Source organism: Chrysoperla carnea, chromosome 5, assembly GCF_905475395.1.
Source record: "Chrysoperla carnea chromosome 5, inChrCarn1.1, whole genome shotgun sequence".
NCBI classification, from domain to species: domain Eukaryota; kingdom Metazoa; phylum Arthropoda; class Insecta; order Neuroptera; family Chrysopidae; genus Chrysoperla; species Chrysoperla carnea.
Window position 1 is genome coordinate 34,338,693 of NC_058341.1, and position 26,550 is coordinate 34,365,242.

The 26,550-nt window shown below is 28.9% G+C and overlaps 1 protein-coding gene across 3 annotated transcripts; it reads right to left on the minus strand.

Moving 5' to 3' along the window:
* On the minus strand, window positions 1-25,804 carry LOC123300667 (transcriptional repressor p66-beta). Of its 3 annotated transcripts, none has more exons than XM_044883274.1 (9): window positions 25,537-25,804; window positions 25,147-25,254; window positions 6,784-7,203; window positions 5,782-6,166; window positions 4,599-4,721; window positions 3,671-3,914; window positions 2,893-3,035; window positions 1,748-2,045; window positions 1-1,425 (listed from the first exon to the last, which is right to left on the minus strand). In XM_044883274.1, exons 2-9 carry the CDS (start codon window positions 25,194-25,196, stop codon window positions 1,226-1,228), a joined length of 1,863 nt encoding a protein of 620 aa, XP_044739209.1. In that variant the 5' UTR covers window positions 25,197-25,254; window positions 25,537-25,804; the 3' UTR covers window positions 1-1,225. The 3 variants fall into 3 exon arrangements, with proteins under 3 accessions (XP_044739209.1, XP_044739208.1, XP_044739210.1); XM_044883273.1 differs by having other exon boundaries at window positions 6,784-7,206; window positions 25,537-25,803; XM_044883275.1 differs by having other exon boundaries at window positions 3-1,425; window positions 5,788-6,166; window positions 6,784-7,206; window positions 25,537-25,802.
* Between the last annotated feature and the right edge of the window lie 746 nt (window positions 25,805-26,550).

The following is a 26,550-nucleotide window of genomic DNA, read 5'->3' on the forward strand; positions in this document are numbered from 1 at the left end:
TTAACATAAATATGTACAAAATAAAAGTCGACAGGAGGATACGATTTATTGTAGAAATAATTATTAAAGAATTAGTTTTAATTTTTATATACAAGTTTTATAATTAAAACTTAAATCAATTTAAGTTAAATGCTCAAAATTTTATTTCAAAGCACCTTTGTTTTCTTATTCTGCCCGATACAGAAAACGAGTAAAAAAATATTTATTTTAAAAAATAAAATCAATTTGGTTTGTTCTGAACAAAGTAAACTTCTACAATAAAAAAAAAGATAATTATAATGGCCACTGAAAAGAAAAGAATAACAAATTTCTAGAAAAAAAAACGCTCATTGCAACCCGAAATAGTGCCCGATGAAGGAGCTGTGAACGAAATATACAGTAACAACCCAGATGGCGATGGCTTCAGGAACAAGACAGAGAGAAGAATCTTGAAGAAATTTTAATTGTTTGATTGTTAAATAAAAAACATTTTCAGGCCATAATCAAATTTAATAATATTCTTTTAAATTTCAATAAAATCGTTAATGTTTGAAATATTTCGTGCAAGTTATCGGGTTTTCTGTACCGAGCAGAAAATATAAATAAAATTCAATATGGTTATTAAATCAATCACATTTGAATTATGAAAAACATGAATTTTAGGCAGTTATCACAGCCCTTAACGTTTCATTTATATGAAAATACACGTACAGAATATTATCAACGGTTAATGAAATAATCGGACCATTTATTATTGTCATCAGTTTAATAACACACTCGAAGCAAATTGAATTACAAATAACGATTGTAAAAAACGATTAATTTCAATTTTGTGGCCTCGTTTAAGTTCTAATAGCCTTTCGATTAAATCAAGACCATACGATTGATTATTTTAAAGGAAGGATTGTGATAACTTCCTAATATAAGCCAAAGTATATCTGAACTTTTATTTCTAACATCCTTAGTTGATTTTAGGCAAAAATTGGAAAATTAGATTAAATTAAGAGATTTAGGACGAAAAAATGTTTGGTCGATATAAAACTCTTTAAAAATTAGTTTCTACAAATTAATCAAAACACTAATAGTAATAATAATAAAGTAAATGATATAATTCAGAAATCAATATGCCGAATTAATCGACTTAAAACAATCGATTCACTTTACAAATATATAATGCATTATAAAAAGTTTTATTCAATTGATATTTAATAATTCACTTTGAAGATGATGACGAAGATGTATCTGATCACGTTTTCCAATTATGTTTACTTGGTGGTGGAATCATATCTAATAGATATTGCCGTTGTAGATCAGCGGCACGTTGCATTTCAGCAAATGCTGTTGCATTTGCGTTAGCACCCTTGCCACCGCTGCTAGCTGCTTGTGCTATCGCCATATATGGATAAAATAATGGAGAAAATGGTAGCATGTGTTGAGGTGACAAACCTAGAACAAATATTTGGATATAATAATGGTTTATTGTGATTCACAAAGTTATCTAAGGTAAAATAAATCATTGAAGAGACTACACTTTTCTTAAGAGAAATTGTTTCTTAGTCCTTGATGCGTAGACATACTGATGTTCAAAATTCAAAAAGAGGCAATAATACACGCCTTCGGGATCTTGTATCTGATATAATATCCCCCTTTCCGAGAAAAGTCACTGAAAGTCTTTTACTTTATTTTTAAATACCTATCCAACGAAACTTAGCAGAATATTTACCAATGGTCTGTCTAACGAGATATTCTATATATATAAAAATGTTACCTCTGAACAGTTGTTGTTGAAGTGCTTGCATTGCAGCCGCCGATTGATGGAATTTATCTTGTTGAGATTGTTGAGATGAAGCATGTGAGCTACCATGTGAACTAACATGAGATGATGAGCTTGTGTGAGAGCTGCTATGCGAACTCTGATGTGATTGACGGGCTGGCGGTGGGGTTGGCTGTGCTGGGGGTGGAGCTGGAGGTGTAGCAGCATGCCTTGGAGATGGTGTTGGCACAGCTTTTGGACTCGGACTAGGTTCCGGTGCAACAGGGGAAGGTGCTGGACTATTACACGATACCTGTGAAACAGATCATTGTTTAAAATACTATTGTCTCTTCATTAACTCTTCATGTTATAATAATTTGTCCTGCCTATTTTTTTAAAACTGAAGACAAAAACAAATTCAAGAGATACATTATTTGGATTATCATATTATTAATTAAATGCCTGTGAAAAAATATCCGTACTAAAAGAGATGATTCCAATCAATTTCCACCGATCGAAAAAACCACGAGTCAATAGATTTTCTTTAACGTTAGAAAGGGTTCATGTAGGAAATTTACAAGTGTAGCTACTGACGATGATTGCGTTGCAACCGAAATATCCATATTTAGCGACATGTAAATCTGTTGTATGTTTTTTAATTGTATTTTTTAAATAGAATTTGTTAATAACAATTTTATTTCGAGTATCGTGATTTTCAATAACTAATTTATAAGTTATTTTTACAAATATTTAAATACGAAAATTTTCGCAGGGATTCTGTGGTCTAGATATTATTGTTTTTGAACATCTATTATTTTATTAATTAAGGTAAAATATATTAAGCTATTAAGTTACCAATTATGACCATAATCAATAACAAAAAATTTCTCTATTGATACAATTCTTTTTCTGGGTTGAATCTCATGTTCTGATTAAAATGAAATACAAAGTCGTTTATTATTTGCCTTAAAATAAATAAAAAGTTTAATGATTACACAAATTGAGAATATTTATTTTCAATTGTTAGATTATTTTACGATTATTTATAAAATTTTAGGACAATTCAGAAATTAAGCATTACAATGTTTTAAATTAAAAAAAAATTAAATTTCATAAACCGCAATAAAAGTCTGTATGACATAGTTTTTTATGATAATTACTTGTGCTAAACGTTGTTCTATTTCTTGTTCTTGTTGTAAAGCTTTTACAAAAGCTGTTTTCAGTCGATTTGTATGCTCTGCTTTTAATGCTTTCTTTACATTGCTAGTAACACATTGTTCACAAATAACGCGTGGATCTTTCCCTGTAAAAAATAAAATAAAAAATAAATAAGTATGTAATCCGGGAAATAAAAAACAAATTCAAAAATTAAAACTTAAAAAAGTTATCCATAATAGAAGGGTTATAAGAAAAATTAATTTCAAACGATATCAACTCGTATATACTCGAACAGAAGAAAAAATAATTAATTTCGAATTTGAATGTTGACTCAAAGATATAAAGTTTGAAGATTTATGAGAATATTTTGGAAATTATTTGCCGTTATTTATATAAACGGAGAATAAATTTTTTTGTGGACTAGCAGTACTTATTTACCAATAGGATGTTTATTAATTAGTTTAAAATTTTCTTTTATTTATTAATTGTTTGTATTAATGACGTTCTGATACTCGCGAGTATCCACTATAACTAGTATATTCGCAGATCTAGACGATGGAGATCTTTATCCGTATCTGTAGATCTACATTTTTGTCAATACCACTCATATTTGAATTGCAAAGCTTTCAAATACAAGTAGAAAAATGAACAGAATTATTTTTAAGCGCACTGTCTGCATTCACTTTCTTTAGGATTGAGATAAAAATTGAAGTAGTTTCACATTTTAAAATAGGAAAATTATAGAGAAGATTCTTTGTAGTTAAAAAACTGTTTACATACCATGAGCCGGTTGTTGAAACGTTGCGTTACTTTGTCGATTTTTATTTTGTTTTTCCCATTTCCACACAGGCGTAAAATCTGCACGACACTGTTGACATTGAAATGGCGTTGGCGGTGCAGGTGGTCGTGGTTCTTTTGTCAAAAAATCTACTACATGTTCTAATCCTACTAAATATATAAATTCCGTGTTACTTGGATTTGGAATAAAATGCATTTCAGGTGGCGGAGGCTTAGGTGGTGGAATCTAGAAAAAAAATTAAAAATAATTTTAATAAATATATAATACAGAAACATAATAAAAGAGGATTAGTCTGCGTTAGATCGAAATTCGAATTTAATTATCTCAGTAAATATTTGTTAAAATATTTTTTACAAATTATGTTAATCTAAGAAGTTTAGGAGTTTAGCAAATGATAATTTTCCAACAAAATAATCGAAAACGAAAAGTTACTTTGAATAAACTTTTAGTCGTAAAATTAACTTTTTCAGGCTTCTTAACCATATTTCGAAGAACTCATCCATCTGATACTGAAAAACATAATCATGGTAATTTGGATAATTTTCTGACGTAAAGGAGAGTGAGGTACCGAATTTACAGGCAAGAGAAAGTATGACCATAACAAGGACATTTGACTGTGTTCAGTTCTTTATCAGTTGTCCTTTGAACAACCAACTTTATAATTTTAGTATTTCAGACTATAGAAATTTGGGTATGGAATGTTTAGGTTCGAAACTTTGGAACCAACTAGTCTAGAGCAATCCCGGTTGAAAAGTTGCGGGCTACCTGCGTTTCTTTGATCTTGACAAAATTGTATAGCTTGATTTTCTTGTAAGATATAACTTTCACCAGAAAACATCTCTGTCTTCAGATAACAAAGGCGGGATAAAGAGATTTAAAAGTTTAGATAATTATTTTTATCGAACTTACTTGCAACAATGTTTTTTCTAACTGCTTTCGCAGCGCAAGTTTGGCAGCAGCCTGCCTTTGAGCTGGAGTTTGAGTATCTTCTCTCGGCCTTTGTTGCTGTTGCTGCTGCTGTTGTTCTTGTTGCTGTAATTCAAATATCAAGAAATTAGAAAATATCTAGGTTGTTTAAAAGTAAACTAAAAGAAATGAGAAACGTTGTTACTGTTTAATTTTTATCAGTCTTTGCGTCCTATTCGGTATCTATTCGCAGAGACTGAGAAATCGTTATCTAAAAAGATGACATTTAGACATCAATTTGTTGTATTACCTGCGTTGGTTCTGGAGTAGGGGTTACAGGGACAGCCGTTGGTATTACGGTGGTCCCACAAAGCCCCTTGTTGTCCAACATGTTATTTGCTGGCTGTTTATCAAATATCAAACAGTACCACAATTATTATAATGTAATAAATACTTGTTAAATATTGGGTAAATACAAAATAATTATTCTTTTTTTTATATAAGAACTATTGAAAAAATATTTGCAACATAATTCCAACTACGTAATGGATATTTCTTGGTGTAAAAAGCAACGTTCTAAAATTATTTCCTACATTTTCTAATTAATTATTAGTTTCGACTAGCCTGTGATACTACAGCCTGGTAGTTTTCATTTACACATCGGTAAAGTTTAGATGCGTATATGAAAGCGAGGAACACAATGTCAAACTGTTGGAATAAAGTTGCAAATATATTATTATTGGCGATATTTTTATATTTTCTTTACATCGGGAGCTCTATCAATTACCTTTTAAAGGAAGATACTATCTTTTATGAAAAGCCTTTCAACGATTCGGCGTTTTAAATAACGTAATGTCAAAATATTATGATGTATTTGAATGAAATAAAATAACTTAACCACTAAAATATACTTTTATTTTTCTTTGTTAATTTTTCCTTGTAACGAATCTTTTCTAAAATAATTTTCGTTATGTAAAATGCATATTCTTTAAGGGGAAAGAGTAATAACGAAAATGACACATGAGTCATTAAGAAAATTTCTCATGGATCGTTCTTTATTATAGAGCGAAATGTTAACTAAATATTCATAGAAGAAATTTGAGAGACTTTAACGCAAAAAAATGAACATCTAATTCTCAAATACCTCCTTTGAAATAGCTAAAATTAAATATTTAATAACAATTACCTTTACCTTATTAATTTTAATAGGTTGAGGAGGTGCAGGTGTAATTGTAACAGCCGGAGAAAGATCTTTAACAACAGCAGGAAATCCTGACCGATCTCGATTTAATGAACTACGTTGTGGTGGCTGAGGTACTGATAAATTCGTAGCCATTCCACGAACACTTGTTTGTGTTATACTCGTATTAGAGAGTTGAGGTGCATGTAGTGATGATCTTGCTGGCGGAGGTTGACCACGTAATAATGGCGGTACATGCGATAAATTTGTCGGTTTATTCCTACTATTATTATTATTATTATTATTTGAACTTGTACTGTGACGACTATGAGCTTGTTGAGGTTGTTGACTTTTGTCGATTTTTTCGATTTTTACAGTTGTCGGTGTTATACTAAAATAAAAAATAAAAATAATTAATAATTTGATAAAGAGAGCAGCTGAAAAATTTTAAGTCAGATTCGTTTTTGAGTCCTGTAACGGAATCAAGCAGAGGATTCTATATGCAAAATTCATTTTGTCAAACACATGATAAAATGAGATGCCTTAGTTTGTCCTTCTGAAAATTTTAGAAAATAGCAATTATAACTAATACTCTGTTTCATCGATTGTCGGAAAAAAGGTTGGAATTCGTTATTGAAATATCTTTATCTTTCGAGGAAGAAGTTGTTATGCTAAAAGTCATACAATAATTTCAAGGTTTATTTATCAATGACATCATTTGCTGTGAGGCATTTAGGCTATATCCTAATCAATGTCTCGCAGAATTGGATTTTTAGGTCTTAAATTGTTTGTCAATTATTCTTATTACAAAAATTAAAAAATTTCGAAAGGAAACTTACAAAGAGAGCCAAAATTGCATCAGAGCATTGCTATTTTTGAATCTTAAACGACATAAAACCTTTTATTTTCAATAAAGAGTCTTCTGATTTATAAAGTGTTTTTATTTTTTGAAAATAAATGGCGAATTTTTTAATGGATTATTTATGCATAAATTCATTTAGAACATACCTTAAACCACTTGGTAAACCTGTTGGAGGAAGAACTTGTGGTGGCACAGCTGGAGCAACAGTTGCTAAATTTTCTTTTAATTGTTGTGACTGTCGTAATTTTTTTAATAAAACTAATTTCATTTCTTCGGCCCGTAATTCTTCTCGCAATCTCCTTAAACCACGCTCTCGTTGCCATATTTCCGTTGGTGATAATTCTTTTATTGGCAATAATGGTGGCATTTCTCCTTCACTTGAATCTGAATCTGCAGTACCGTTTGTACGAGGTTTCAATGAATTTCCATTTAATGTTGGATCCGGACTTTCTGTATACCTTCGTGGTTCAGTTCTAGGCCGCAATACTCGACGAGCTCTACTTGATGATGTTTCGCTTGTTGAATTATTTATTGGTGTTGGAATATCACGCCTAATATTATTGTGGCTACTGAAAATTAAAAAAAAAAACCAAATTAGATTTTGAAATTAATAATTAAAAAAAAAATACAATTGATGCTAATTGAATTTATCGCAATCGCGACGAGCGCTTTACTATTTAGCGAAATTTAATTTATAGCTTTGTTTATAAGGATATTCAATTAATATTTCTCAATTTTTTTTTTTGTAAATTAAGCCAGAATACAAACAATACAGTAACACAATTAATTAGAGGAATCATGTTTGTATTTTGATTTTATTTACACAAACAATATAAGTTAAACCAGGAATCGACTATTTTCGAACCCGTGCGCCAGACATTAAAGATTTTCATTAATCGATTTAACAAAAAGCAAAAATGTGAACTGTAGTTTTCGAAATATGTGTACTCCATAAGTTTCGCATGGAACCCATGGCTGATTACAATCTAATAATCGGCATTTCTAAAATAATTTTGTTTCCGATTTAAAATAAAAAATTCAGTTTAAGTTTGTGTAACAATCATACTTGAGAATTTTGTAATCAGAGTTAAGGCCCCATTAGTTAGCCCCGCTTTCATAATATCGATTCGCTTAGTATACAACCCAACATACCAAATGCTAATTTTAACAAGGGGATCGTTGGGGATGCCCAAAAGTAGCGGGAAGTCATGTATTGTGTTCTGTGAATCATGAAACGAATTTATAGCACACCCCTACCCATTTCCGTTGACCTTCGATCAATATGTTCGAGGTACATATGACTAAAACAAATATGAAATTTGGCATGGCTCTCGGAAAAGGCTGGAATTATCCTTGAGTAGTAAAAGCCTGTAAACCGTTATATTTTTTGTAGATGGTGTGTGGATATAAACAGGTAAAAAACTATGAAATGTTGAATATTTTTACGTTTACAATATTTGTTTGAATATATTTCGGATACAGTTCAATTGTATGAATATAAAAATTTATACACAATACGTATTTTTATTTTAATACCTTATATCATTTTAGTAGTTAGATGTATATAAAATATGACGTCAGAAGTTTTGTGATAAAAGAAATTGATACTTTATTGATAAGCAACTATAGGTATATTGTGAATAATACAATAAATTAAAATCGATAAAAATTAATTTTGATTACTATGGATAAAAATAATTAACTTTTTGGTGAATTTAATTTTATTTATATACTTAAAATAATGCAATTTTTCAAAATTAGCTCTTAGTTAAGTTATAACATATACATCAGATTATCATTCTAAAATATGTTTAATAGATTTTCATACAATTTAGGTTTAAACTGTAGCAGGACATTAAGCAACCATCACTTTGGAATAGCTACCGCATTAAGTTTAGCCATTTTAATACAGAATACAGAATTCGCTGATTTCGAATTAAACTTCAGAATTTAAAAATTAGGCTCTTTTGACTTTAAATCATTTGGAAAGAAAGTGCAACGAAATAACGAAAAGAGAAAATCCTAATGCTAAATATGATTCAAGTATCACCTGCATTTTTCCCAATATAATTTGAATTCCCTGGCATTTTCAGGTTTTCCAGTAATATGAGCACCATGTTCGAGAATTACTTTTTAATTAACTCCTACAGAATATGAGAGTGCATTATATTCGAGGCCAATATAAAAATTTTATTTTCTATAAAGGTACAAAGATTTTGTTGATATCTTGTAAAAATAGCTTTTCGGTATTTGCGAGGTAAAATCGACTCAGATAAAAGAGGTTTAGAAGAAGTTCGGGTAAAATTTAAGATTTATCGAATAATTTTGATGTTCTAATTTCATTAACGTTTTAAAATATCTATTTTTGTTTGTAGAAACTAAAAACTTCCATTTGCCACGCGCTCATCCATCAGCGTTTCTAATTGATTGGCAAATTTGTTCGGGAACTATCACACGATAAAAATTGTTTAACATTTTTAAAGTAAATGTTATTTTTGCATTGTAGAGATTTCAAAATTTAAAATTATAAAATTTTCAATTTAGTTTTTCGAGGAGAAAACATTACGTTCCTAACTGGAAGTTAAAAAATAGGTGGGCTAAAATATAAAGATAGGTAATTTAATTATCTACAATAAAGGTTTTTATCATTTTTGGTCTAAACTCCCCACAAATATGGAGACATAACCTAAAACGGTTGTCCTTAAAATGGAGGCACTACCCCGCCTATTTTTGTAAAGATTTTGTGCATTTACAATCAGTACGTGATATTGAGACTATTTAAATAAAAAATAACTCCTGCAATTTAATGCAGAACAAAATTCTCTGTAGTCTAAAGTACATTAATGATCTCAAATTCTTAATTAAATTAGTAAAAAAAAAATAATTCATATCAAATTTTGATTACGAATATTAATGTCAATGTAATACCACGTATACCTAAAAAGTTGCAACAGATTACATGATATAGCTTTTAAATCCATTTATTTAATTTTAACATTATTCGCATAGCACATGACCAAAGTAATTAAATTTTCAGATTATTCGTATAATATATACTAAACATTATACAATACAATCCCATATGCGTTTTCTCGAATTTCAATTTTAAAATTATAGATTTTTCTAAAAGAAACTTCAGCCACTTTTAAACTGACCAAAATTCGTCTTAATTTAAGAGTAAAATTAATGAATAGTTAGCTTTTTTTGATTATCTCATAAGAAAGCGGAGATAATGACTCTATGTGTATTTAACTCCCATGTATTTAACTTTCTCACAGAAAGTTATCGTTTTCATCAAGAAAATGGAAAGTCGATTTACTTTGATACGCACTATATTTAAAAGTGTTTTACAAACCTTTCAGGAACATTCCTGTTTAATAAATATCCTCTAAGATTATTAAAATTAATTTGACACATTGGATAAGAAAAATTTGTATCACGTTTTAAAATCTCTGAATTTAAAATCGTGCTACCTTAAGATGGTTTATAAGCAAAACCAATTAAATACACAGAAAATCTTATACATACTGGATTTTTTACAAACATAAATTGAACTGAATTTGAAGGGTTTGCTGTGTAGTAATTACAATAGGGATTATTTACATTATAGTGCAGGCGCTAAAAAGAATTTCCTTAACAAATTAGTAGGACCAATAGCTAATTTAAATAGCTTCTTATTCCTGATACTTCCAAGAATGAGGAAATTCATGTTGTAAGGTTGTAAAAACCCAAATGTTTTTAGATAGATGATAGATGTTTGAAAAAAGGTCGATTTTTGGCGCGAAATACATAATAATATGTTAATAAAAAAAATTAACCAAATCTATCGAGTAGGGTATCAAAATAAAGGAAATTAAAAGGGGATTCGAAAATTTTATATATAAGTTATGTTTAAATTTAATTAGGATTAATAAAAACTATGTCAAGTGCGGTATCACTGAATATGTATTTGAAACTAAAAATAGCGACTTTAAACAGTCGGGGCACATTATTCATAAGATTTGTCTAAAATTTTATCTGTTTATTGGTTAAGCTGGTCTAAAATTTAATGAGGCCAGTCTGTTTAAGTGGCTATGTAAACTACTGGACTTGTTTTTTTCTTTTCATACCTTCGGGATTTTTTTAATTTATTTTTTACTAACAAAAGTGCTTGTTAAGTGCTGTTACAGTACGGGTTTCGAAAATCCTTTTTAAAAATTAAAAAACAACAACTTTACGTTGAGAAATTGCTCGTTTCAGAATTTAGACAACCACATGTCTACATTTGCTTGTACAAAAATAATGTTCTAATTTTACAAACTAAACGTTGTCTAGCGCCTGTACTATAAAGTAAGATAAAATTTGAGGTCTTTGTTCTGTACATTTAATATTGAACAGAGGGGTTGGTTGTCATTTTATTGTACTCTCCGTTGCAAAGAGTATTATTCAGATGAAAGGTGTGGCTTGTTTGCAAACGATTTTTAATTTTATTGTCAATTGCGTAAAAATTTTTGATATTTATATACGAATGAATTCATTGTACGTACATATTTATATACAAGTATTGCTACCAAAAAAGTACAAATGGTTACATAAGTAATCGATATATTAAATTTATTGAATTTAACTGATATGTTATAAGACTAGTTAGTGGAATTAATAAGCTGAAGAATGCTGAAAACTTGCCGGGGCACCACCGATTTCAAAAATTCTTTTTTCAACGTGTTCTTTAGACATTTAGACGCCACTAAATTTTGCCATAGTTTAAAAATTGGGGGGGGGGGGGTTCAGCATCCTCCTCCCAAACCAACCCAACAAGTCTACAAAATGAATATTTTCGCTTATGACAAGTCCGGGGCCTAAATTCAGCAATATTATAACAGTATCAGCAACCAAAAAAACACCTTAATCCAGCTAGCTAGACTTTTTTGTTAGGATGGTTTGAAGTGGTTGTAACTACCCCAATTTTCAAATCAAATCAAATTTTCATCTCAACTTGCAGATTTATTCAAAACAAAGTTAATCCGATTAAGTTTTTACTTTTTGCAAGCCCGAGATGTTTGTGAGTTCAATTCCCGCTAAACTGGACTTTAAATTAAATTCTCAGAAAATATGTTAATACTAGGATACCATTTTTAGCTGAAATTTTTCTCGATGATATATTTATATCCTGTATACTTAAGTATATATGAAATATATATCAAGGTATACTAATTTTAATCCCAAGTTTGTAACGCTTACAAATATTGATGCTATTTACAAAATTTTGGTATAAATGTTCATAAAATCACCTAATTACTTCATTTCTGTTAGTCCGCCCGCCTGTCCGTGAACACGATAACTCAAAAACAAAAAGAGATATCATGCTGAAATTTCGAGTGTTCAGTACGTAAAAAGTGAGTTTGAGTTTATAAATGAGCAACATAATGCAATTGAGTTTTGCGTCCGAAGGGCCCCTTCTTGTAAACCGTTAGAGATAACACAAAAATTTAAATGTAAAAAATTCCTAAATTTTTCGAAAAACATTTTTCATAATTAAAAAAATTTATGTTGGTTTTTTTTTAAACTCTTTAAATAGATACTTTACTTATTCAAAATCGATCACAGAAACTCATGGGGAATGAAAAATGACATAAATATAATCAAGTAAATGTGAACTAGAATTATTTGATCGTTAAATGACCTTTGATTTGTATTTTTGTGTCTTCTTTATCCCAAACATTCCGAAAATAGAAGCTATGCAAATTATTGTAGAGAAGAGTTGTTATAAACGGACCTCGACAATAGCCCCTCAAATTCTTAGCTGTGAAATGACTTCAAATACTACGTTTGACTAAAGACCAAATAAATAGAAAACTTTCTGTTCAAGGTCGAACCCTATAAGGCATCTAAAAAAAAACTTTTTTTTAAGATGTAACAACAAGTGTCGTTAGGGAGAGTTTATGAATTCCGATAAAGAAATAAAATTTAAATAAATACATAAAAAAAACTTTACAATAACCTAATAAAAGATAAACAATTCTTCCAAAAAAATAATATTTGATAGTTAAAATTGATAAAACATAAAATAGTTGTTATCATCATAATTTCATATTTTTATTAAAATAAAATTATAGATAACAATAATATGTTTTAATATTACTAATTATTATTTATGCAAATACAACTATTTTTCAATATAATACAATTTTGATTAGTTCAACATTTTTTTAAGAAACATACCAAAACTAAATATAACAAGTCGTATTGTATATGGTTCTAAGAAGCTGAATCAAGAACTTTCTGAATTAATATTAGATCCATAGCGAGAAACACATTATGGAATTTCAGACTGAAATTCGAGAGATAAATACAAAAGAATTTATAGATTAAAAAATATTAAAGATTTTATTTTACGTAGATACTAAATAAATTCAAAAATTAATTTTTTGAATATAACATAAGCACTGTTATTTCTACCTATTTTTAATTGACCCCGAAAAATAATTAAAACAAGTGAAAACAAACAATTGTCTGAGTTAACTGTTGAAATACCATGTATAGATAGTGTTGATTACTCTATTACAGAGCACATCCATACATGTCACACATATATAATTAACATTCTCATATAATACATACTATACAATTTGCGCCCTCACGGGTAACGTATATTCCCATATAATACAATACATACTATACAATTTACGTCCCGAGTACGCTGTAAAAATTTCAGCTTGATATCTTTTTCGTTTTTGAGTTATCTTGTTCACAGACGGACAGGCGGACAACCAAAATGGACTAATTAGGTGATTGCATGAACACCTATACCAAAATTTTGTTCGTAGCAAATTTTTAAGCGTTACAAACTTGGAACTAAACTTAGTATACCTTGATATAGATTTATTTAAAAAAAAAAAATAGATTTTACAGCTTAACCAACTGTGCTATCGATACTTGTTACATAATACCAAAAAATAAAGTATATGGTATAAAAATGATCAAAATGTTTATTTCAAACTCTCTATTAGCTGGTAACAACTATCTTCACGAAGTTGCCTCAATCACATATTGACTAGATATGATAGATATGTTTTCGTACTAACTTAATTCGCCTGATTGTATATTCGCTTTATTTTCACGATTATATATTCCAACTAAGTGTACAATTTTATTTTCCATCAATAAAATGCATAACTTTAAACTAAAATCAATCTCTTACATAGAAGTAATGATTTTGTTTATTTAACTTCAGTGATTTTGTATTAATGAATTCATATTTTAAATTCAATCCCATTCTATTATAAGTACAAATATTTAGCTGTACTTGTTCCAATCGTTAGGCAATTGTTTGAAAATATTTTTACTTTAACTTCAGGATGATGTTGTCATTATTTTAATTTTTTTTAGTGTATATATTAACAGGTTGGCTGATAAGTCCCCGGTCTGACACATAGATGGCGTCGCTAGTATTAAATGCATATTATTTTTATATAGTACCAACCTTCAAATGATTCGTGTCAAAATTTGACGTCTGTAAGTCAATTAGTTTGTGAGATAGAGCGTCTTTTGTGAAGCAACTTTTGTTATTGTGAAAAAAATGGAAAAAATGGAATTTCGTGTTTTGATAAAATACTGTTTTCTGAAGGGAAAAAATACAGAGTCCGGAAACTCATTATCAAGCCAAGTTTTTGCTTCCACTGTATTTTTTCCCTTCAGAAAACAGTATTTTATCAAAACACGAAATTCCTTTTTTTCCATTTTTTTCACAATAACAAAAGTTGCTTCACAAAAGACGCTCTATCTCACAAACTAATTGACTTACAGACGTCAAATTTTGACACGAATCATTTGAAGGTTGGTACTATATAAAAATAATATGCATTTAATACTAGCGACGCCATCTATGTGTCATACCGGGGACTTATCAGCCAACCTATTACGGTTACGCTAACCAATTGCTGTCAGAAAATAGACTTGAAACTTTAATCAAGTTGTTTCCTCTTCATTCTACCACTGAACATCTCATGTAGGAACAAAATCCTTCAAATTCCTACTTTTGAAGACAATTCCCAGGTACTTCATTCATTATTAAAAATTAACTATTGAAAAGTTCATCATTTTCAAAATAATTTGAGCAAATCAATACGACACTAAATCTAGTATATCATGAATTAGAATGAATTTATTTATTTTATCGTGGCGAAACCAATAATTTGATATCAGAAAGTAAATAATAATTACATGGGTTATTTATCTACATAACCATATGAAATTTGTTTTCAAATTCTAAATACATATTTTCATGATAATTGTTTTAAAATATATTGTATACATGTATGTAAGTATTCAAGTTTGTTTATGTATTGATTAACGATTTTCACTTGCATAACTAATTATTGAATCATAATTTATTAATCAAATCAATTATTTCAAACATTTTTGATACAAACATCAAATATGTCTCATATTTGTTATGTCATCATAAATTTTAATATCTACAGTAGAGCCAATGTAAACAGTTATAAGTCTCTATGAGTTGAAGGAAATGCCTCCATTGTCGTGGCAACACATTTTTTTCAGATGGTTTATCATAATCAAAATTCGAAAAAAATCCGATATTTATAATTTTCGGAGTTTTTATATATTTATTCGGATAATTATCAAAAATTATTAATTATTCATTTTAATGCTAGAATTTTCTAAATGAGATCCTTTAAAATATGAAAAAAATTGTTAAGTTAGAGAACGTTGGTCATATTGCACATTACAGTCTCATCAATGAAAGAAAAATGATTACAAAATTTTGACAAATATTTCATAATTCCTGAGATAAAAAATATTTGATCGATTAGTTTTAAGTTTTAATCGTAGAATTATTAATTGATCAAGGTATAAATATCACGATAAATAACATTTGATAATTATTATCAGCGAACTCTGATAATAATATTTGATACCTAAGACCCGTATTCCATGAGGTTTTAGCAAAATACGAGTGGTTTCTTTCATTTTCCTTTATTAACCGATTTTTGTAACATCTTTTACTGTACTATTGAGTTTTTTCACATTTATAATGATGTACAAGGAGTGTGTATATTCATGAGAGGAGAATAAATTTGTCTGCTAGCTTTCGTTCATTGTTCGATTTCCTCAGGACAAACGGATTATTCAACTATTTATACAGAATATTCCCCTATTTCCTTAAATTAGGTGCGATTTTTCTTTTATCACGACTTTTCAAGTTTTTGTTTCCTGTTTTACAGTATGTTCCAGAAGTTCTTAGCCACTTTTTGTTAGCCATCCCAGCCACATTGTGTTGTTCGTATCAAAGAGGGGCATTTCATATGCACCTTATATTGGACTTTGACTTTCGAGATCAGTTAACGATTTGCATTTCAGTTAATGATAAGTTAATTTCAAGGTCACCTCGTTTTCGTGGCAGCTAATGTAGACCACCAATTAAGAAGTTGTTCCATATAAGACGCGAATATTTTTTGCCTGAAACATTTTTTTCGAAATGTGAGGAGGATCACAAAAATTGAATGTAAAAATCAATAAAACTATTGTAAATTTTGGCTCCAAATTCGATCTTTGGAGAAATTTTAGGACATTCAAACGGAGGCCACACAAACACTTTCTCGGGACTAAATGGAGCTTAATTTCAAGGAGATTTCAAAAATTTTATTTTTTCTTTACATATTTTCAAATGAATTTTTTAAAGCTCTTGTGGAATTATTTACTTAGTTTGTTCTATTGAAATAAATTCTTTCAGTATTTAAATTTTAATTAGTTTATATTATTCCATTGTAACACTTTCCTAAAGGAGTAGTATTTTTTCATATTCAATTAGGTAACTCAGATTCTAATTGTATAATATTAATATATTCCTCTAGTAAACTTTAATGTTTTCTTCATTGACAAACAAAGGATTATTTTTATAATGAAATAAACTATTTTAGTTTTATAATATAATCTTCTTTAACATTTTCACAGAAAATTTCTCGAGGTCAAATCGTCATTTCAATGTAGTTTAGGCTTTTTGGTACCATGGAATTAATTAGTATTGCAACGAATTTTTTAAGCCCTAAAATTGTGTTCAAAGCGAAATGAGATTTTTTGAGAGAAAATTTAGATATGAAATAAAAACGTGACACTATCTAGATGTCAGACATATTTTGTGACACTTCAATAAAGGTTTGTAGAGGACTTAATACCAACTTTGAATTTCATCCCAAAATCTTATGAAGGAATTGTAATTTAAAGATGTATGAGCATGGTAGTGGGGGCACAAATTTAAAAATAGATATTTTCAATTTTGATGATAAATTTATATTATTACTTGACGATATAAGACGAAAAGTAAGAATAAAATTTTTCGATATCTGGCTTAATTTTCAAAATATCGAAAATTGAAAATTTTGTTTAATTATTTAGCTTTCGATATTTCGAAAACCAAGACACATATCGATAAATTGTATTCTTATTTTTCGTCTACATTCATGAAGTTATAACAAAATTCATCATCAAAGTTGAAAATAAGATAAAAATAATTTCAACCCTTAATCTACCCTGCTCTTACATCCCTTATATGGACGGTGACACTTAGTTTTTTTCTTTTCTAATTCATTGCTAATATGTTTACTTTCTATTAAAAAGTTTTTTTTTAATTTGTTTTCATTCATTCCAAATGAAAATTATCAAAAACTTCCAAAATATGTCGTTTTTTAAGATTCCTTCATAAGAGCCAATGTATTTTATATCGACTTTTAATGACTTTTTTCTTAAAAATTTGCACGGTTACCTAAGCTGAAATTTTAACCACATATTCTTTGAGTAAAAGACTACCTAAAACAAATTTTGAGCCTTTAAATCAAACATTGTTGTCATGCTCATACATCCTTAAGAATTCAATTTGAAACTTATATAAGTTAAAAAGATATTTCTTAAATTTGTGAAGGATATTTATTGATAACAGATTATAAACAATCCATTTTTTACTTAGTTAACTTCCCTCGCATTTTATAAACAATATTCAGCAAGTTAATATGAATAATATAATTAATTAATTCGTTAATATTAAAATAAAAACATCCGCTATAATTTTACTAAATCAAGATTAAAGTAAACTTCTAGTAAAAGTAGTGAAACGAAAACAAAGACAAAACGTCTGTATGACGATTCTTAAATCCTGGATATATATAATACTAGCTTTTACCGCGGATCCGTTCGTTGTTTAAATAATGAATAAATTGAATTGAATTGAATCCATAGTGTTTAAACGATGAATATAACATTTTCAGTTTGAAATTTTTTCTATGTTTTAATTACCCATACAAGATTTATCCACTTATCCATAAAAATGATTCACCGTGTATATTTTAGACTTAGCTAAAATCTAATTTGAAATTCACTATTAATTATTTCATTTAAAATTATAAATTAGTGCGACCAACATCAACATAATCCTGTCATTTCAAAGTAGCTCTACATGTAACTCTAATAACATGTGAAAATAGACAACTAAATAACATAATTAATCGAAAATCGGATTTATTTGACTGCATTATCTATTCATTAAAGTAAGGATTTTAGTCGGTTCAAATTGGATCTATGAATTCTATGAATTATTGTTATATTATTATAAAATAATATATCATTCTATTAATACAGGTTTCTAGCCCGAAAAATTAGTTAGAACTCTGATATGGTCGCCACTCATATCAATTTCTAGAATCCCTTCAAAAATTTTCAGTAACTTTTACTTCGAAAAATAACTTTCTAATACTATGTATATACTAATCGTTCAGTTTAGACGTTTACCACGAGTATGACAGAGTACATGCGTTAAGCAATGCATCTAAATAAGAAGTATTATAGATGTTATATGAAATTGCATAAGTATGCCTCACAACTCTAAGCGTCTTACAACTAACTCAACGCGTATCGAAGCTTCAATACATGTATATAACACCTCTTTCTTAGATGCATTTCTTATCGCATGTTTTCTGTCATACTCGTGGTAGGCCTATACCTATATGTAAACCGAACACTAGGTATATGAAATATATATCAGGGTACACTAATTTTAGTCCCAAGTTTGTAATGCTCAGAAATATTGATGATATGAACCAAATTTTGGTATGTGGTCATCAAATCACCTAATTAGTCCATTTCTGTTTGTCCGTCTATCCGTCCGCCCGTCTGTGAACACGATAACTAAAAAAACTTTTGACAAAAAGAAAACCGACTTCAAAAGAAAAACTTTTCTAAAACAAATTAATAAAAATAACGATAATAAAATGTAGTTAAAATTATTGTTATTTTTGGAGTCGCTGTCAGCAAAGGAAACAACTTTGACAGAACAGTTTGCTACATTAGCTTGACTGACACCGATTCCGAAAAGAACAATAATTTTAATAAAATTATCGTTATTTTTTTTCTTTTGAAGTCAGTTTTCTTTTTGTTTAAAGTTTTTTTTTTTTTATTTTGTGATTTTTAGTGAATCTAAAGTACACTAACTAATATGTCACTATCATCGAAATCGGTTGGCGTGATATTGAGTTATTCGTCCTCTTGTCGTGCATATTTAATGCAAGTTTTAGACTTTTATGCTTTTCTCATGGATGCCGTTGTCAGAATTTCATCCGAAAAATGATCTTACGAGAAATTATAATTTAAGAATTCAATTTGAAAATAATAGTTTAAAGGATATTTCTTAAATTTGTAAAGGATTTTATTGATAACAGATTATAAACAATCGAATATTTACTTAGTTTGATTTCCCTCGCATTTTATAAACAATATACAACAAATTTATATATAAATAATAATTAATGAATATATTAATTCGATATTAAAATAAAAACATCCGTTATAATTATCGGATACTTTTGTTTATTTATTCTACAGGGTTGTTCAATAAGAATTTATCAATTATATGGTGGTATAAAACTTTTTAATTTTCCATCATTATAGACAAAATATTTGGAAGAGAAAAAGAAGGTAGCAACTTGGAAGGACCAAGCTGGGACCTTCATTCTCCCTTCCAAAGCCAGTTCGATAGCTATATTTGGGGCAGTTCATTAGATTTCTCTGTGAAACTAACATTTCGAAAACCATAATACAAAACGGGCGTTAGGTTCAATTTCAAATTAACCAACCACGAATTCATCAAAATTAGATAAAGAATGGGAACAAAGCAAAAAAGAACTCAAATTTCAATTGATTTCAATTCGTTCAGATTCTTAAATAAAAGGCGCAATAACATTAATGGATAATTTCGCTATAAAGTTACGAATCACAGTTGATATTTGATAAAAATTATTAATTATCAATTAAATTATTTGTGATAACGATATTGTTTATATACCGAGTAAAAATTAACAATTCAATTTCAATAATTCGTAGAATTCATTTGATCTGTTAAGCTAGAATAATTAAAGTTAATAACAAAGTACGTAATTACGATGTTTACGAAAAAATATTTCAAACCAAAGTTTATTTTTTTATAAGGAACATTTTATAACTTTTTTGATCTATCTCTAACGGTTTACACAACATGTGTAATGCGGATCCAAGACTTAATTGACCTATGTTGCCCATTAACGAACTCGACCTCACTTTTTATGTCCTGAGCATGCTATAAAAATTTTAGCTTGATATCTTTTTCGCTTTTGAGCTATCGTGTTGACAGACAGACGGGCAGACAGACGGACAGACATCCGAAAATGGACTAATTAGGTGATTTTGTTAACACTTATACCAAAATTTTGTGTTACAAACTTGGGACTAAACTTAGTATACCTTGATATATTTCATATATACATGGTATAATAATACAACTATTGTAACAAACAGTGCACGAATATAAGAGCATGTTTTTATTGAGTTGATTATAACGAGTGAACTACTTTAATACGCGAATTATCTTAAAACGTAAAGATTCATTAAAAAATACCTACATCAAATTATTTTGTGGTATCAAAATTATTATAAAATCAAAACTATGCCAAATGCACCCTACTTAATATTGATTGTGGCCTCTGTTTAAATAAAAGTAACATAATATAAATGGGATGAGGGTGAGTATCTAGCGTGACAAAATATAAAGGAGGGAGGGGCAACGAAATTATTAAAATAGAACAAGAAATAAGCAAAAATATTTTTATCAAAACTGGATTTTTATTACTAAAAATATCTGATGTAAAGTGAAAAATTAAAATTGTAATATTCGCTTCAGCATAAAATCGTCAAGTTTTTTTTCCTTTTTTTCAAGTTTCATCCCTTAAAAATTTCACCGTTGAGACTTTCTGTGTTTATACACCATGTATATATGAAATATATTAAGATATACTAAGTTTAGTTTCAAGTTTGCAACGCTTAAAAATATTGATGCTATGAACAAAATTTTGGTATAGTTATAATAAAATTACCTAATAGACCTTTTCATCGATTTGCTTTTGTTTCGGGCAGTTGTCAAAAAAATATTCAACCTAAGAAAGTTAAATATATTTTATCCTTTTTAAGCAGCGCTTTTTAACAAGGATAGAAGATATGAGATATGTATTTACTTGATTGAAAACAGTCGGAAACAAAAAACGACAGGCGAAAAATAGTCCTGTTGTTCGCCTGTCTGTCCGTAAGCACGATAACTCAAAAATGAAAAGAGATATTAAGCTGAAATTTTTATAGTTTGCTTATTACGTAAAAAGTAAGGTCGAGTTCGTAAATGAGCAACATAGATCAATTGGATCTTGTAAACCGTTACAGATAGAACATAAGTTTAAATGTAAAAAATATTCCTTATAAAAAAATAAATAACATTAGGTATTATATGACAATATTAGTTATGTGTGTGTGACACCACACTCGAGCAATGTGTCTCATATTTTCGGTATTTATCGGTATATCGATTTAAAATTTTGAACAGTCATAAAAGGTGATAGGTGACATTTTTAAAGATACTTGACTGATTTCGGTTTAGTATCTTGTGAAAGTGTCTTTATCTTAAATGCGATACACTGTATGCATCTTATATATAAAACAAAGTCGAGTTAGTTAGGCCATTATTTATAACTGAAGAACGACTGGAATGATTTTAATGATTTCTGATTTTTTGAATTCTTTACTGTCTCGAATAGAATATCTAAAAATTTTTGAAACCACTACATAACCGAATTTTAAAATTATTTCGCCTATAGAATGATTTACTGTCAGCAAATAACATGGGCTATATTTTATTTTTTGGCTAGCTAAGATTGACTATCTTTTTAGGCCGTAAAAATTTTAGACGTAAAAATAACAAATCCGTAGTGCAGGAGCTACAAAAGCAAAAACTCCGTTTCCTTCGAAAATTTGCTAAAATAAACGATTGCGTAATCAACACTGTATACATATTGTGTTTTAATCATTAACTCTGTCAATTGTTTGTTTTCACTTGTTTATATTCTGTTGAACAACTTTTTACATAATAAACTCGGAAAGCAGAAGTTCTCTTTCACACAGCTCCTCGAAAAATTATTTTTTGTATTTAACAACGGACAAGAACCATTTTCTTAGTATAAAAAAAAAATTGGTCACGTGTGCAGTCCGCCACCAAATTAGCAACGAGTAGCATAAGAGTAATTACGATTAGCTAATTCATACTGATGATGACTACTTGGTAGTCGAAATACGTATTTATAAAATACAAAAAACTGATCTAGGAAATTGGGACAAAATATTGAAATTTATTTTCGATAAAAACATTGCTTTTAATGTATTTATTAAATAACTAGAATTATATTAAGATTGGAGGTCCGGAACGCCACTTAAGACCACTTCGAAAAGTACAAAATAACTGAAAAAATACCTACATTTGTATCAATATTAATTGAACCAGGGATTAATATATATATATATACATATAACCAAGGGTTAAATACACTGATACCAAATTCAGTAATTACAGGGTATTAAAACAATTAATTTCTTATCAGAATCAAAATAAATTCTTCACAAAACCAAATGAAGAATATACATAAACCTGTTTGCAAGGTATTGACTTTCAATAGATGAATTATTAAACACAACGTACACCGCGATCGGTAATACATTTAGAGGACAAACAGGAGTTACAAGTTTCAGACTCCCATGACACAAAAACTTATAAAAAGTTGGCGATAAACTTTTGTTTAATTCCTTATCAAAGTGTTACAATTTTATTTTTTTTAAACTGTTGATCCTTTTTATAGTTTTTCTATTAAAGGTTGATCGATTATAATTTAAATTGAAATTGTTGATCAGGAGGTCCTCGTATAACATTTGAGCATCATTGTGAAATTATACGTAATCTTTGTTATTATATACAACATTTTTTTGGAAACATCACTGTTTACCCGTGAGAGCGCAAATTACATAGTATGTATTATATGGGAATATCAGTTAAGTGTTTGTGATATGTATGTGTGTTTGGCTATCTTTCTTTACTTATATGACATAAAAAAACAAACGATTGCGTATACAACACTGCCTTTATTTGGTATTTCAACAATTAACTCAGTCAATTGTTTGTTTTCATTTGTAATAATTGAATTCAGTTTCAATAAAAAACAAGTGAAAACAAACCATTGACTAAGCTAATTGTTGAAATACTCTGTATAGAAAGTGTTGAATGTCAGTGCTTGCATTTCAATCTTAAGATCGCTTAGTTCTCAAACGAAACAACTTGGTACTTATATCGACTTATATTGAGCTATCTGGTTGAGTGTTGCACAAATATTTTAAGAACAACCTGTATATATGAAAAAATAATTATTTTCTAACAGCCCAAAATAAAATTATTTTTCAAAACTTAGGCTTATGATTACATAAGCGTTATTCTTACGCATGTTTTTTTCATTCTACAGTACTTTTTGAACAATTATTCTCACATCCTACGATCTTTCATCAAATATTTTTGAACAATTGTATTTTATTAACTGCCTACAATTTTCTACAATTTACCGATCTATAAATCAAAAGTAATTTTTGGTTATCGTGAAATTTTTCTTAGATGTCAATTTATTGAGTACCAGGACCAAAAGTATAATACGGCAACCGGGCCATCGATCTGGGATCCCCTTTTCAAAATTATTTTTTTTTTTAAATTTTATTTTGACGGACAATTAATTGCTGTTGAGTGTTGACACTGTAGATTTAGTTTAAATTTAGCGCCCCTAGCGGTTGCTATATCAATTACTTCCAACTCCACTTCAATTGATATACGTCAAATATGTATCTAAATCTAAGCAAGTTGTTACCCTTATAACTGAGTAGTTATCGAAAACATCAAGAACAAGTATCTGGAAAAAATTACAAATGTACTTTCTAAACATGGGTCAGAGAATGCAAAACTATAAAAACATGATTATTAAGGTTTTGCGATTTTTTCGTAAACAAAAAAATGACAGTGCGGAAGAACTTCGAGTTTAGGAGATCCAAATATTAAAAAACAGTTAAGGGAATCTTAACTTAATTAGTCATTGAAAAGCTATTCGCTATAAAACTCGAATTAGAAACAAAACTATCTAAACTATAAATTTCAAAAGCTTTCAAAAGCCAGCTTTTGAATTTTATCTTATCAAATATATAAAAATCTGGTATCACGATGTTTGTGTTTAAACTCCTCCGAAACGGCTTGATCGATTTTAATAGTATTAGCTATTAATGAATAATTATAGCTTCATGTGTTAATTTAGATTAATAATTACTGATTAAAAGTATAATCAAAAAAATTAATGGTAGGTGATCATGGAATCAGCTAGTAATTATATAAAAGTTTTAAGCTGCATTTAAAAAAAAAAAAACAAAATGTGGCTTAGATTCCAGACTTTTTACTTATAAAACGGCCACCTCCTGCTCTACAACAAAAAATTTTATTATTATTGTTTGCTAACCGGTAAAAAATCGAACAACTTTAATAAATTTGCGAATTGTATCAAATACGATTTCCAAAAAAAATTAATATTACATTTTTTGTATAATTAATATAAATAATGCAAAAATTTGTCATCAAGTTTTGAGTCATTATAAACTGTCAATCACCTTAACATAAATTAATACAATGCTAATTAATAAAACTAAAAATGGCATGGACACTACACATTAAGTGGTACCAACTTAAAACAATTAATAAAATGTACTTAATTACAATTCAAAATAAATAATCATACTTAATTTTTTTTTTAAATTTGTTTTGATCGAATGGCGTGAATAAAAGTGGCAAGAAAATCAGTGATAACAAGATTATTTTCAAAAGTGATCAAATATTTATTTACAAATAAAATAATAATCAAAAAGGAACTGAATTTATCAATTAAATGAACATGGTTCCCCGCACTTTGATGTCAGCAAACCAAACACTGCTCATCTATAAAGAGTAGCCTATTAGCACATACAAGCATTGTTTCTTTGATACACATATTATCAACCATGTCTACTTAATTAAAAATTCATCTACTGAGCGCATTCTCACTGAATTGTCGCCGCGTCGTTTTTTGATAATTAACAACAACAAAAAAAAAACTCACCTGACACTTAAATCCACAACCGAGTCATCATCCACATCCATTTTTTCCATGTCAAAATTTTTATAGATGGACAAGAGCGGTGAGAACACCGCACTGTCGGCGTATTGCCTAAAAAAATTTAAAAACAAAGATTTCAACAGTGACTCCCGCAAACACACTACTATAAAACGACCGCTAATTATCTCAGAGTGGTTAATCAAGTTACAAGCACACGTCCAATACTACAATCGTACAGCGACCTCAGAGACGAGATGCCAATTATTATTACAGACGGATTATTATTTTTTTGTTACAAAATTTCTGTCATTTCGGACACGTGTATTAAAAAATATCTTTAATAAAAAATGACAACTCAAATTTTGGGTTATAAATATCATCATCTCATCATACCTTGATTAGTCCAAGTTTACGTTGACAAATCGATTATCTTTCCCACACTCGTACTCTCACACTTATTTCACACACAAAATATCACACTCGAAAACACTACACATGAAAAACTAACTTAGCACTATATTTTTTTTTTCGATTTATCTTATTAGTTCTGTTCACTATATCTAAAAACATGTTGTACACATGAAAGAATTCATAATAAAAAACATTTTTCTCACACGGAAAATACCGGGTTATTTAAACACCGACTAGTAACATAATAAAAATATGAATGCACTCATATAAGAGTTTAGTTTACTCCAGGCCAAAAATTAACAGACAACTGATTCAATTCAATATGGCGTGGCCTTGTATATGAATATGTGTGTTGCGTCTATACAACATCCGTGCTTATTCACGAAATACCACATTCATATCCATAGCCTCCCAGTTACAATCGAGCAACATCTACAAAATTAAACGTATGTCCATTTTATTCTGCACCAAATATATTTTATATATGTATAAATATCGCTCTTTTTGTCTTAGTGTAGTACAATAAATGTAAGTAATAAAGAACAGGGATATCACAATATCATAAAACTATCGTTCTCTACTTACACTCAGGTGTAAATAGTGTACTCTAGGGTACAAATAAGAACACATTTGTTGTTAGTATGTGTAGAAGACATACGTATGTGGATATACACATGTGATTCCATATCACAGACACACTGTGGGAATTTCGAACGTGTGTCGGTGTTTAATCATTTATTTGTACAAGTTTTTGTCTGGAATAGAGCATATACACACTACACATGTATAGATTACAATACATGTAGTCATTAGGGGTTTTCTCTTTCTTACATATGGTTGAACAATGCATAATATTACATAATGTCACTACGCAACAAGCTTATATTCATTATTTGTATTATGTTATCTTTGTTTATATTTATCGTTAACTGTATTCGCGTGCTCGTTTTAATCGTTATTTTATATCTATTTCTGCGAATTAAATTGGAGTAGTTT